The 14,843-nt window shown below is 39.5% G+C and overlaps 1 protein-coding gene across 6 annotated transcripts in view; it reads left to right on the plus strand.

The window, feature by feature from the left end:
* Window positions 1–14,843, plus strand: part of ABCC9 (ATP binding cassette subfamily C member 9) — a 157,307-nt gene that overhangs the window by 36,161 nt on the left and 106,303 nt on the right. For all 6 annotated transcript variants that reach the window (XM_005206963.5, XM_002687737.7, XM_005206965.5 and 3 more), the window contains 2 exons: window positions 2,802–2,842; window positions 3,758–3,900. In XM_005206963.5, the coding sequence (XP_005207020.1) occupies window positions 2,802–2,842; window positions 3,758–3,900 (184 nt within the window). The remainder of the gene's footprint in view (window positions 1–2,801; window positions 2,843–3,757; window positions 3,901–14,843) is intronic.

Genomic DNA, 14,843 nt, shown 5'->3' on the forward strand with positions numbered 1-14,843 from the left:
GACAAATGCCAATAGAACAGAAGATCCATCTCTATGAATCAGTGTTCTTGCCACTGGAGATGATATCTGGGGGCAAAAGAAATTCTGTTGAATCATTTCCTAATCTCCACTTCCAAATGGATAAGTGCTGTTTATGGATTTAATTTATTGGCAAAAAAAAGAATGAACAACTTTTATTTTTTCTCTCTTCACTTTGATAGAGTTTTACATGAAGAAGTGGGAAGAACATGAAGCTTTTGACCGGAAAAGTGTGGGTTTTAATCCAAGCTGTGTCATCTCCTAGTTTAGAATCTTGCCTGTTACTCATCCTTGCTGTTTTCTTTATTGCACTGGGGTTGTAATCATTAAATAGGAGAATGCACGTGAAGGTGGTCCTATCATATGTGAGTAATGTGAGTTGCTGGGTAGTGGCAGAGTGAAGTGGTGGTGAGCACGGTCTGAGAAGCCCAGCTGTGATCTCGTGTGTCTCATTCTCATCTTTATGCTGAGGTAGACATGGTCCCACTTCCTGCATTGGGTGCAGAGTGCCAGATAAGTAGTTTTTAATAACATAGCAGCTGTTCTCGCTCTCCCTTATCAAGAAATTACTTATTTAAAGATATTTAGAATGAGTTATTGGAGAAGGAAATGGCAACCTACCTCAGTATTCTTGCCTGGAGAATCCCAGGGATGGAGGAGCCTGGTGGGCTGCTGTCCACGGGGTCACACAGAGTCGGACACGACTGAAGTGACTTAGCATGCATGCTTGCATTGGAGAAGGAAATGGCAACCCACTCCAGTATTCCTGCCTGGAAAATCCCAGGGATGGAGGAGCCTGGTGGGCTGCTGTCCACGGGGTCACACAGAGTCGGACACGACTGAAGTGACTTAGCATGCATGCTTGCATTGGAGAAGGAAATGGCAACCCACTCCAGTGTTCTTGCCTGGAGAATCCCAGGGATGGAGGAGCCTGGTGGGCTGCCGTCTATGGCGTCGCACAGAATCGGACACGACTGAAGTGACTTAGCAGCAACAGCAGCAGCAGAATGAGTTATAAATAATGATATGGAGGAAAAGAAAGAAATACACGTAGAAAAAAATAAGGTAACACTAGCCTGAAAAAGATGATGGAAACACGGCTCTTCATCTGTAATATTACGACTCTCAGAGCTGTGTTTGGATTGCTGGTACCGTACAAGAATTCAGATTTGGTAGCTAAGCCTCTTCTGGACCTTTAAAAGCACAGGCTAAGTCTGTACATGATGGTAAGGACAGTTCATGAAAGCAGATCGTGAGAGCTGGTGGTGACTTTGGATGGATTCTCTTTTTTATTAATTAATTTTTGTTGGAGGGTAGTTGCTTTACAGTGTTGTGTTAGTTTCTGCTGCACAGCAAACAATGACTCAGCCATGTATACATACGTATAATCCCCTCCTTTTTGAATTTCCCTCCTGTTTAGGACACCAAGGTACTTGAGTCCCCTGTGCTATACCGTAGGTTCTTGTTAATTATCTATTTTATACATATATCAGTAGTGTACATGTATCAATCCCAATTTCCCAGTTCCTCCCACCCCACACCTTTCCCCCTTGGTATGTATACATTTGTTCTTTATGTCTGTGTCTTTTTCTGGTTTGCAAATTAAGTCTTCTATACCATTTTTCTAGATTCCATATATGTGCATTCATATACTATATTTGTTTTTCTTTTTCTGACTTTACTCTGTATAGATGGACTCTTCTGAGTGTTGAGAAAATTAGATTCTAGTTCTTACTCTGCCGTTGCCTGGCTCTATTACCAACAATGCAGTTGCTTTTTGGTCCTCTGTCCCTAAAACTCTATGTTTTATGACAAAATAACTACAAATCATCAACTTGGCTTTTGATTTTTTTTCCCCTATTACTTCCAAATGCAAGTATTTTAGCCTAAATCTGAGTTTTTCTTATTTCGGTTCTGTGTATCGTGTTTACCAAACAAGCAGAGGGCCCAGGATATGGAGTTATTTTATCAAACAAAAGGTCTCTAGGTGAAAATTAATATCACTTCGGGAAGGAGATTTTTCACATAATGTCAAATTCTTACTTTTTGTCCGTGTGTGAAAATGAAAGTGTTAACCGCTCAGTTATGTCTTTGCTCCTCTGTCCATGGAATTCTCCAGACAAGAATACTGGAGTGGATTGCCATTCCCTTCTTCAAGGCATCTTCCTGACTCAGGGATCAAACCCAGGTCTCCTGCATTGCAGGCGGATTCTTCACCATCTGAGCCACCAGGGAAGCCCCCTTTATCTGTGTTATATCCCAGTTTTCATATTTTTAAGTTAGTTTAGTGGGGAAAAAATGTAGATTGTAAATCCTCTGAAGAATGTGTATTTGTTAAGTTCTAATCACTTAAGTCATTAAAGGATTATTTTATTTAAACTTTGCTCTTTGTAACATTTCATAAAAATATAATTTGGGGGGACTTCCCTGGTGGTCCAGTGCTTAAGACTCCACACTTCCAGTGAATTCCAGGGCAGGGGGTTCCTTGCTGGGGAACTAAGATCCAGCTTGCTGTGTGGCTCAGCCAAAAAAAGAAATCGATGCTCAAAAATAATTTTTCAATAAACTAGAACATTTTCTGGTTAAGACTCATGTGTGGGAGTTCACAACTGTGAACCAAGAAATACCAACTGGGAAATGTTTGTGGACTCAAAGACAAAATGTTATTTAATGCACTCAGTCCTTGATGTCTTCAAGGAAAGTTAAAATAATAATAAATAATTAAAGTTCCTGAAGATATTTCACAGTTCAGTGACACTAATGTCTTTGCTTTCTTTCCACAGTTTTCATGAATGCGGCAATTCCCATAGCAGCTGTTCTTGCTGTAAGTCATGTTTTCTTACCTTTAGAAATGGAACCAAATCAGTGTTTAGAAATGACTTAGCAATAAGCATGTGTGGGTGGTAACATGTATTACTGCCTTTTTGCTGTCTCCGGTTTTCTCTTTGCTGTCTCCACTGTGATGGTTCTAATCTGGGGTTTCTCAACCATGGCACTATGGAACTTTGGGCCCAATAATTAATTCTTTGTGTGCTCTGCATTAGGATGTCGAGCAGCATCTCTGGCTTCCACTTATTAAATGCCATTAGTACCATCAAAAATATCCCCAGATACTGCCAAATGTGCCCAGGGAGCAAAATTAACAGAGGCTGAGAACTTACTGTTCTAACATCCATGACCTGGTTCCTGGACATTCTTACAACAGGATAGTACTAGATCAACAACCCCAAAATGTTAAATGATTACATTTCAAAAGAAAAGGACAAACCCAGGAACTGGTATTACATTTAGAAATGTAAGTTTGCCTTGGATACCAGTGTTGGCGATTTTAGGAAAGAGCCACAATAGGGACCCCCAAACTATGGAATTTTCTTTTTTCTTTCTCAAAAAATTTAGTACTGGTTGCAAAGAGCCTGACTAGGTGTTAAGAATTCTGGATTCTCTCATAGTTATTCCCCCTTTTCAGTAATTTGACAGAAGTCAGTTTTCTGATCTTTAGAATCTGGCCCTTTTCACAAGTTTACTGCTAGAACTAATGTAGACCATTAAGTACTCTAGTATTTTAGTACTTAAGTACTCACGTGTTGTTCTTCTTAGGGAGTAATTTGGTTGAAGTAATAGTATTTTTCAGAGTTGCAGTGGGCATTCTGGCATAGAAGAAGGTGTTCGGTTTGCAAAATTTAATGTAAGTATTTGTGAAACCTTCTCCAGCTTTCCCTAACACCCTTTCTTTGCACAGACGTTTGTGACCCACGCATATGCCAGCGGGAACAACCTCCAACCTGCAGAGGCCTTTGCTTCGCTCTCACTCTTCCACATCCTGGTCACCCCTCTCTTCCTGCTCTCCACCGTGGTCAGGTTTGCAGTCAAAGCCATCGTCAGGTATGTACTGGAATGTCCGGGTTTTTTGCTTGATTACAGAAATACTACTTGCTCCTGTTGGCACTGGTTTAGGCACTTCTGTTGTATCCAACTCTTTGCGACCCCACAGACTGTAGCCCGGTAGGCTCCTTTGACCACAGGATTCTCTGGGCAAGAATACTGAAGTGGGTTGCCATGCCTTCCTCCAGGGAATCTTCCCCACCCAGGGATTGAACCTGCATCTCTTACGTCTCCTGCATTAGTAGGCAGGTTCTTTACCACTAGCAACACCTTGGAAACCCACATGCTCATGATAGTAAGTTAGAAAATGTATAAAAAGAACATCTTAATCACTGCCCAGAGATCACTTGGTATCAGAGATAACTTGTTAAAACTTTGCTATGAGACCTTTCAGTCCCTTATTTCATGTAAAAATAATTATTCTAAAATAAAAAATTTTTGAATTTTTTGGTTATTTTCTCCCTCATTAAGACCATAGGCATGATATTTACTGGCTACATGATATTCCATTGTTTGAAAGTATTTGAATTTACTTAACGGTTACCACTTTATTGGACATTTAGAATATTTCTGTTTTCACCCTAACATAAATAATGTCTGAGAGAAGCATCTCTTTATCTTCAAACTTTCCTCTGATTATTTTTTAAAGTCAGATTTCTAGAAGTGTCAACACTCATTCTGATAAGTGTGCATCTTCTTAAGGCCCTTAATGAGTATGGCCATGTGGTTTTCCCTTACAGGAGATATAGGTCCAAAAGTGTAACAGGTTTTTAAGATTTTTTTAATGAGTATAGCCATAATGTTTTCCAGAAAAGCTGGGCCAATTTATATTTTTACCAACAGTGATAATGTTCACATCAACACATATTTTCTGTTTTATTTTAGTTTAGTTTGGCAAAGAAAAAATAAATAAAATTCCAGACTCACAGTCTCTGCAAATGGGAAGACTTTGCAGAACTGAGTGTGGTGTTTTGTTCACTTTAAGTATATTTTTATAGTGTTTCTAATCAGTGTGGACCTCACCTTCGACTCACAGTGTCCCATAGTACACAGCTATAAAAAGATGTGATCTGATAGCAATCATTTCCCACCATTCTGACTTGTGTTATATAATACATGTGTTAGAAAACGATTATACTGCACCGTGTGTGCTTTAGTCTACTATATTTGATAGGCATTCTTAAGATAGTATTTTGCTTTTTGCTATGAAGTTTTATAAACCTTATAAAACCTCAGCATGTTTCATAAACAGTATTTATCATATTTATATCTGGCCTTTGGAAAAAAAAAAAAACCAAGATGTTGCAATACAGAAAGAAAACTGGAAAATTGAAGCCTTAACTATACTAAGTGTAGTGTTGCCATTGCTAGTAATATGGAGCATCTATCATAAGACCTTTAAAAATGAGGTAACTTTCCCAATGTTTATGTATTATTGAGAAAACTGGTATTTAATATTCAAAATAACAGAAGCTCCAGTTTTAGGCAATAGTATATAGTGACTTAATGACTTAACACAAAATGTCATTATGATGTGTGTAACTTGTGTTAGTTGCTCAGCCGTGTCCGACTCTTTGTGACCCCATGGACTGTAGCCTGCCAGACTCCTCTGTCCATACTGTTCATGGAATTCTCCAGGTAAGAATACTGGAGTAGATAGCCATTCCCTTCTCCAGGGAATCTTCTTGACCCAGAGATTGAACCCAGGTCTCCTGTACTGCAGACAGAATCTTTTACCATCTGAGCCACTAGGAAGCCCCAAAGGTTAGCTCACTGCATTGTCCAGGAAATGAACCCAGGTCAACTGCTTGGGTAGATGGGTGAATTTAACTAAGATGACCATTATTTCTACTACTGTGGGCAAGAATCCCTTAGAAGAAATGGAGTAGCCATCATAGTCAACAAAAGGGTCCAAAATGCAGTTCTTGGAGGCAATCTCAAAAAAGACAGAATGTTCTCTGTTTGTTTCCAAGGCAAGCCATTCAATATCACAGTAATCCAAGTCTATGCCCCAACAAGTAATGCTGAAGAAGCTGAAGTTGAACTGTTCTATGAAGACCTACAAGACATTCTAGAACTAACACCCAAAAAAGATGTCCTTTTCATTATAGGGGACTGGAATTCAAAAGTAGGAAGTCAAGAAACACCTGGAGTAATAGGCAAATTTGGCCTTGGAGTAAAGAATGAAGCAGGGCAAAGGCTAACAAAGTCTTGCCAAGAGAATGCACTGGTCATAGCAAACACCCTCTTCCAACAACACAAGAGAAGACTCTACACATGGACATCACCAGATGGTCAACACCAAAATCAGATTGATTATATTCTTTGCAGCCAAAGATGGAGAAGCTCTATATAGTTAGCAAAAACAAGACCAGGAGCTGACTGTGGCTCAAATCATGAACTCTTTATTGCCAAATCCAGACTTAAATTGAAGAAAGTAGGGAAAACCACTAAACCATTCAGGTATGACCTAAATCAAATCCCTTATGATTATACAATGGAAGTGAGAAATAGAGTCAAGGGATTAGATCTGATAGAGTGCCTGATGAAACTATGGATGGAGGTTTGTGACATTGTACAGGAGGCAGAGATCAAGACCATCCCCAATGAAAAGATCAGAAGGAGGCCTTACAAATAGCTTAGAAAAGAAGAGAAGCAAAAAGCAAGGGAGAAAGGAAAGATACACCCATTTGAATGCAGAGTTCCAAAGAATAGCAAGGAGAGATAAGAAAGCCTTCTTCAGTGATCAGTGCAAAGAAATGGAGGAAAACAATAGAATGGGAAAGACCAGAGTTCTTTTCAAGAAAATTAGAGATACCAAGGGAATATTTCATGCAAAGATGGGCACAATAAAGGACAGAAATGGTATGGATGTAACAGAAGCAGAAGATATTAAGAAGAGCTGGCAAGAATACACAGAACTATACAAAAAAGATCTTCACAACTCAGATAAACACGATGGAATGATCACTCACCTAGAGCCAGATATCTGGAATGCAAAGTCAAGTGGGCCTTAGGAAGCACCACTACAAACAAAGCAAGAGGAGGTGATGGAATTCCAGTTGAGCTATTTCAAATCCTAAAAGATGATGCTGTGAAAGTGCTGCACTCAATGTGCCAGCACATTTGGAAAACTCAGCAGTGGCCACAGGACTGGAAAAGGTCAGTTTTCATTCCAATCCCAAAGAAAGGCAATGCCAAAGAATGCTCAAACTACTGCACAATTGCACTCATCTCACACACTAGCAAAGTAATGCTCAAAATTCTCCAAGTCAGGCTTCGAAAGTACGTGAATCATGAACTTCCAGATGTTCAAGCTGGTTTTAGAAAAGGCAGAGGAGCCAGAGATCAAATTGCCAACATCCACTGGATCATTAAAAAAGCAAGAGAGTTCCAGAAAAGCATCTATTTCTGCTTTATTGACGATGCCAAAGCCTTTGACTGTGTGGATCACAATAAACTGTGGAAAATTCTTCAAGAGATGGGAATACCAGACCACCTGACCTGCCCTTGAGAAATCTGTATGCAGGTTGGGAAGCAGTTAGAACTGGACACGAAACAACAGACTGGTTCCAAATAGGGAAAGGAGTACATCACAGCTGTATATTTGTCACCCTGCTTATTTAACTTATATGCAGAGTACATCATGAGAAATGCTGGGCTGGAGGAAGCACAAGCTGGAATCAAGATTGCTGGGAGAAATATCAATAACCTCAGATACACAGATGACACCACCCCTATGGCAGAATGCAAAGAACTAAAGAGCCTCTTGATGACAGTGAAAGAGGAGAGTGAAAAAGCTGGCTTAAAGCTCAACATCCAGAAAACTAAGATCATGGCATCCGGTCCCATCACTTCATGGCAAATGTGTGGGAAAACAGTGGAAACAGTGACAGACTTTATTTTTGGGGCTCCAAAATCACTGGAGATGGTGACTGCACCCATGAAATTAAAAGACACTTGCTCCTTGAAAGAAAAGTTATGACCAACCTAGACAGCATATTAGAAAGCAGAGACATTACTGTGCCAACAAAGGTCTGTCTAGTCAAGGCTATGGTTTTTCCAGTAGTCATGTATGGATGTGAGAGTTGTACTATAAAGAAAGCTAAGCAATGAAGAATTGATGCTTTTGAACTGTGGTGTTGGAGAAGTCCCTTGGACTGCAAGGAGATCCAACCAGTCCATTGTAAAGGAAATCAGTCCTGAATATTCATTGGAAGGACTGATGCTGAAGCTGAAACTCCAATACTTTGGCCACCTCATGTGAAGAACTGACTCATTGGAAAAGATCTGGATGCTGGGAAAGATTGAAGAAAGGAGAAAGGGATGACAGAGGATGAGATGGTTGGATGGCATCACCGACTTGATTGACATGAATTTGAGTAAACTCCAGAAGTTGGTATTGGGCAAGGAGGCCTGGTGTTCTGCAGGGGGTCACATGGGGTCACAAAGAGTTAGACATGACTGAGTGACTGAACTGAACTGTGCATCTGCTTGGATGCAGCTATGCTCACCACTATACTGCCACACCTTATCTTATTATAAATCAAATTGTGATTGGTTATGCTGATTCATATCATGATCATTACAATCCTATCCTGTAAGATATGTCATTAGGAACAGACTCTGGGGCTGTTCAGCATTTAAAGCTCAGGCCCTCTGGACTCATCTGCCCTCATTTTCTTTACTCATTTTCTGCCTCCTGAAACACTCATACGGATCACTGACTGATTTCTGTAGCACCACTTCCAAATTAGGCAGTGCCCTGGAAGAGAAGCCACTTCAAACAATAAAACTGATAAATGGCCAGAGTCTGCTATTTTGGTTCTTATTTTCATTTTCTCCATTTAATAGTTGCCCCTCTCATTGCTGCCTTCTTAATCGAATTTGACTTTGTGCTACAAGTGGAGATAGAAAACAGTTGATAACTAATAATAGATCACTCCTCTGAAATCAGGAGGTTACTGAGCAGTGAAAGGACTTTAACTATGTTACTATGAAAAAAAAACTAATTAATCTAGGGGTGTGTGTTTCCCCAAGTCCACAGTATATAATCCTGCTGTAGTGCATCCTACTGAAACTGAGAGTGGATCATAATCCCTGTGTATTTGTGCATTGCACTCTCTCTTCTGTATGTTCCAGGGAACAGGCATTTGCCAGTTTGATAAAGACCAGTCCGTTTTCAGGGCTCAGTTCCAGATTTCCCAAGCCATAGGCCAAATGAAATCAGCTTATAAAAGCTTGCTTCTCTAAAGTGAATTTCAGTGGTTGATTTGTGGGTCCTAGGGAAATGACCAGTCAACAGAAGAGGCCAGTGCTTTTTCCCACTGTATGCTGGTTCTTGGAACCTAAATGAGCATTTTTCCCGGTGTGGACTGGGCTCGGCATTTTCCTCTGCGCCTGGGATCCCATGACCAGTCTTGAATGCCAGTTGGCGCACAGCGAGTTGAAGCAGCCTGTTTATAATTGGAGACTTTGGTTAGCTGATTTTGAAACTGCTTCTCAGGACTGTAGAAGTTATTTGCTACATTCAGATGCATTCTGAGATTTGGTGGGTTAGAACGGGGTGCACCATATACCCCAACGTGTGCTACATGTGCATGGAGGAGACGTCTGAACTTCTCTGCTATAGGGAAATTCTGTGCCATGGGAAATGTGTTGCCTTGAGAAAATTCTATGCTTTCTTTTAAAAATGTTTAGCTTGTTAGATTCAATTGCTTGTGGTGCTCAGTGGGTGGGACCTTATACCTACATAATAAAATGGAAGAAAGAGGCAATTAAAGATCAGGTTATCACTTCTTAACTCCAGCATTCTACATCATTTGAGTTCTTTTGACCTTTTACGATGATATGTTCCAGCCTGCATTTGCAAAACAGAAGGAAAGAAGTGAAGAAAAAGTAGGAAAGTCACTAATTTCTTAAATATTAAAATACTTGAATAAGAGTGGTCTTTTTCTGGATGCTTGCCTTTCTTGTCCTCTTTAGTTTCTTTGTAAGAAAATAGTTAATGTAAATTGCTTTTCTGGAGGAAAATGTCAGTTGCTATGTTGTATCCTTTATAAATAATTTGAGTTTAGGTTTCTGGTATTTGAAGTATAATGCAGTATCTATGTCCAAAGATGTCATTTGCCAAGGAAAAAATGTGTAAAACGAATCCCTTGCTTTGTTGGAAGATAATTTTTTGTCCTTTCTCTCATGTACCTCCCAGAGGAAAGTATATTTGGCTAGTCTACTGTGATTACCTTCAATCAAATAAATTGTTACTGATATTTATCACAGAGCCTGCTCACAGGTTGACCTGGTCTGCATTTACAAAACTTTCATGGTTCCAACAAGAAAAACATGTAACTGCCAGTAAAAAAATCAGTTATTCCCCCAAAACATAGTACCTGTCCGAGATACTCATGTGTATGTATATGCTCAGTCATGTCTGACTCTGTGACCTCACAGACTGTGTAATCCACCATCCTCTGTCCATGGGATTTCCCAGACAAGAATACTGGAGTGGGTTGCCATTTTCTCCTCCAGGGGATTGAACCCACATCTCTTGAGTCTCTTGCATTGGCAGGTGGATTCTTTACCAGGAGTGCCACCTGGGAAGCCCAAGGTACTCAAACTGTATCTAACCACCCAAATTGGAAAAGTGAAAAAATACCATGGGGAACATAAATTTAAATACTGGGACTTCCCTGGTGGTCCAGTGGTTAAGACTTCACCTTCCAGTGTAACGGTTGGAAATTAAATCTGTGGTTGAAGAGCTAAGATCCCACATACCAAGTGGCCAAAGAACCAGAGCATCAACAACAGAAGCAATATTGTAGCAAATTCAATAAAGACTTTAGAAATGATTCATATCAAAAAATTCTTTTTAAAACCTTAAATACTTTTATGAATTACCTAGTCAAATAAGAAATTAGTAAAACACTGAACAAGAAAGGTGATGGAGGCAGGACAGGAAGTTGGTCGGGATCAAATGTACCTGCTTGCAATACCTGCATAGCAACTGTTCAACCACAAGCACTGTTACTGTTCAACTACAGGCATGTTATTTGGTGCCTCTATGGGTCAGTTTCCTCGCTTATCAGATGAGCATCGTAAGGCCTCCTGCTTATGGAAGTTGGGGGAATTAAATGAGATGATACATGAAAAATGTCCAGCACATTGCCTAAATATATTAAATATTGAACAAATCTCCATTTTACTAATGTGCCACTATTTTACTAAATTCCATTCTATGCTTCAGAGAAGTGTCTTTCCGTGGGTCCACATTCAATTATTAAGTGGTTTAGGTATCTTGCTAAACACTGGGGATGGCAGCGATGAAAGATGGAGTGAGATCCACAGGAGTCCACAGTCTAGCTGGAGAAACTGGGCAGGGAAGCTAGTTTACCATGGTGCGTAATGCTGTGATAGAGCACTGCTCAGAATGCATGGGCCGTATATAAGGCTCACTGAAGCTTATCGAGAAGGAAGGGAGACAGTCTAGTCAGTACCTTCTAGGGACTAAACTTAATTGCATGTAGTGGGAGAAAGGTCCTGATGTGGCAAGCAATAGGGGATAAAGCTGGAGAGTAAAATCCCAGTGAGCAGATAGAGGATGCCAGTGATGCTGAAAAGTGCAGGGTGGCCATTTGTTATTTTAAGGCGAGGACTGTTTGAACAAATTTGCATTGTAAAAATACGACCCTGGCAGCATGGTGGCAGTTACTTCACCCTTGGTCAGGATTCATGCATTTTCCATAATTGTTTTGCCTTTGTGAGTTCTAAAAGGCCCTCCTCGTATGAACAGGAAATGCTTTTTGTATTACCTATTTATTCGGTCAGCAGACATTTCTTGAGGAATTGCTATGTTATATTTTTGGCACTGGGCTAGATTCTGAAGATGAAAATCTTGTTTTAAAGACTTCACAGTCTAGTGGGAGAGATAGTAACAAAACAAACAAAACAGCAGTTCAGGGGACCCTTAGCCAGAGAGCCTGGAATAATGGGGACAAGGGAGGGGAAATGGAGGGGGAGGTTCAGAAAAGTGCTAGTATTGGGTCCTCTGAGGTTCACTAATTGGAGATCCAAAGTGGGATCTTATGAAAAGGAAAGAAAGTTCTACCCATGCTCCAGTCACACTCTTTCACGACCCCGTGGACCGTAGCCTGCCAGGTTCTTCTGTCCATGGGATTTCCCAGGCGAGAATACTGGAGTGGATTGTCATTTCCTTCTCCAGGGGATCTTCCCAATCCAGAGATCCAACCCATGTCTCCTGCATTGAAGGCAGACTCTACCACTGAACCACCTGCGAAGACCTTCAGCCAGAATGGGGCTCGTTAATTTCATAAAAACTTCAGTAAGATTTGCATGTGTGCTAGAAATGGAAAATTGAGTCAACTGAGCTTACTTGAATGTCTGAATCATTGGTTTGTACCTTCTTTGACTGATTCAACAAGCATTCATGGAGTAATGTGTGCCAGGGGCTACTGGACTTAGAGTTACAAAGACACATGAACCCGGCCGTGTACTTTGTATACACAGACATAGTGTGAAGTTGTTTAAAAGGTATTCCTTTGATTGATAAAGCTGTACTCCTTAAAATCCAATCTCTTCAAGACATTAGAACAGAATGACAAAGTCTACAAAAGTAAAGAAAGGAACGTCATTTCATAAGGCATTTCTACGCCGTCTTTCAAGTCTGTGTGATCAGGCTTTGCTGTCAAAGACTTAAAGAGAGTGCAGAACCCAAAACTCTCTTTTTTTGGTTTTTTTTTTTTGGTTCTGAAATTATTTTTAAAATATCAGTAATATATATACAACATACAGTTTATCATTTAAACCACTTTAAGTGTACAGTTCAGTGGCTTTCAGTATGTCATGTAAACATTACCACAGTCCATCTCCAGAACTTTTTCATTTTCTCAGATTGAAACTCTATAATCACTAAACAGTAACTCCCCTTGTGCCTCTCTTCCCAGGCCCTGGTGACCACCACTGACTTTCTGTCTCTGTGAATCCGTATATTCTAGCTACCTCATAGAAGTGGAATTAAGTAATTTTTGTTTTTTTGTGTGTGTGCCTGGCTTATCTTATTTAGCATAATATTTTCAAGGTTTATTATCCATGTTGTCATAATTCAAATATATTTGAGTCAGGAATTCCAGAACCATGGAAAAAAAGTATGGCAGATGCTCAAAAAATTAAACATAGAATTACCATATGATCTAGCAATTCCACTTTTGGGTGTATACCCAAAAGAATTGAAAGCAGGGACTTGAATAGATGTCTGTACACTCATCTTCATAGCAGCATTAATCACAATAGCCAAAAAGTGAAACAACCCAAATGTCCATCAACAGATGAATAAACTAAATATAGCATATACATACAATGGAATATTATTCAGTCAAAGCTTTCCTTAAACATTTCTTTTTAGTGAAATCTAAAAAATATTGGGTTGGCCAAAACATTAGTTCAGGTTTTTCCTCAAGATGTTCTGGAAAAGCCTGAACAAATGTTTTGGACAACCCAATACAACAAACTCATGAATATAAAAAAAAAAAAGAGGTTCACAGATATATAGAGAACTAGTGGCTCTCTATAGTATTGTAATTACCATTGGGGAAAAGGAAGGAGGGAGGGACTACAAAGGCATAGGGGATTAAGAGGTCCAAACTCTTATGCCTAAAATAAGCTACAAAAGATATATTGTATAACACAGGTAATATAGCCAGTGTTTTGTAACCATAAATGGAGTATAACCTTTAAAAACTGTGAGCCACTTTACTGTACACCTATAACTTATATAATATTGTATCAATTAAACTTCAATTAAAAATTATTTCTCATATGAAATTATCATATACATACTACTACTGATATATATAAAATAGATAACCAATAAGGACCTACTGTATAGCACAGGGAACTATACATAATATTTTGTAATAAACTACAAGGGAAAAGAATCTAAAAAGAAGTATACATGTATATATATTCAGATATATATATATCTCGATTCCTGTCCTGTACACCTGACACTGATACAATATTGTAAATCAACTATTGTTGTTGTTTAGTTGCTAAGTTGTGTCCAACTCTTTGCAATCCCATGGACTGTAGCCTGCCAGGCTCCTCTGTCCTGGGATTTCCCAGGCAAGAATACGGGAGTGGGTTGCCGTTTCCTTCTTCAGGGGATCTTCCTGACCCAGGGATCAAATCCAGGTCTCCCACATTGCAGACGGATTCTTTACTGTCTGAGCCACCAGGGAAGCCCAAGAATACTGGAGTGGGTAGCCTATCCCTTCTCCAGGGGATCTTCCCAAACCAGGAATTGAACTAAGGTCTCCTGCATTGCAAGCAGATTCTTTACCAGCTGAGTTACCAGGGAAGCCCCTACTTCAGTTAAAAAAAAAAAATTTTTTTAATGATTTGTTTTATGTAAATGAAATTTAGAAGTTAATAGATAGACTGCCCCAGTGGGTTTTATTTACCTTCATGTTTCAGAAGAAAGTAAGCAGTTTCTGTGGAATACAAGGCTATAGGCCTTAAAGTTCATGGGCAACAAACTGAATCAAATTTACTTTTCTTCTCTTTTTTATTATCTGTCTTTTTAAATTTTGTATTGTCTCTTGTGTCTCCTGCATTGCAGGCAGATTCTTTATCATCTGAGCCACCAGGGCATCTCCCTTTGTTAATAACTGCTGTACAGCAAAATAATTCAGTTATACATACAGATACTTTTCTTCATTTTATTAGTCTGTCACAAAAACAAACTACTGAGACCTACCTGGGGGCACTTGACTACCAGCTCAATGAAAAATAAAAAAGAAATCTTTCGTTTCAAGTATATATTTTCTAGTTTCCTACCAATGGCAGTTTTTCCTCTATAGGTGATGCTGCCTGTACCAAGCCAGTTTGTCTACTATTAGCATCCTAGTGTGTTAAAAGGAGCATTTCTC

This window comes from Bos taurus, chromosome 5 (assembly GCF_002263795.3).
Source record: "Bos taurus isolate L1 Dominette 01449 registration number 42190680 breed Hereford chromosome 5, ARS-UCD2.0, whole genome shotgun sequence".
In the NCBI taxonomy this organism is placed as follows: domain Eukaryota; kingdom Metazoa; phylum Chordata; class Mammalia; order Artiodactyla; family Bovidae; genus Bos; species Bos taurus.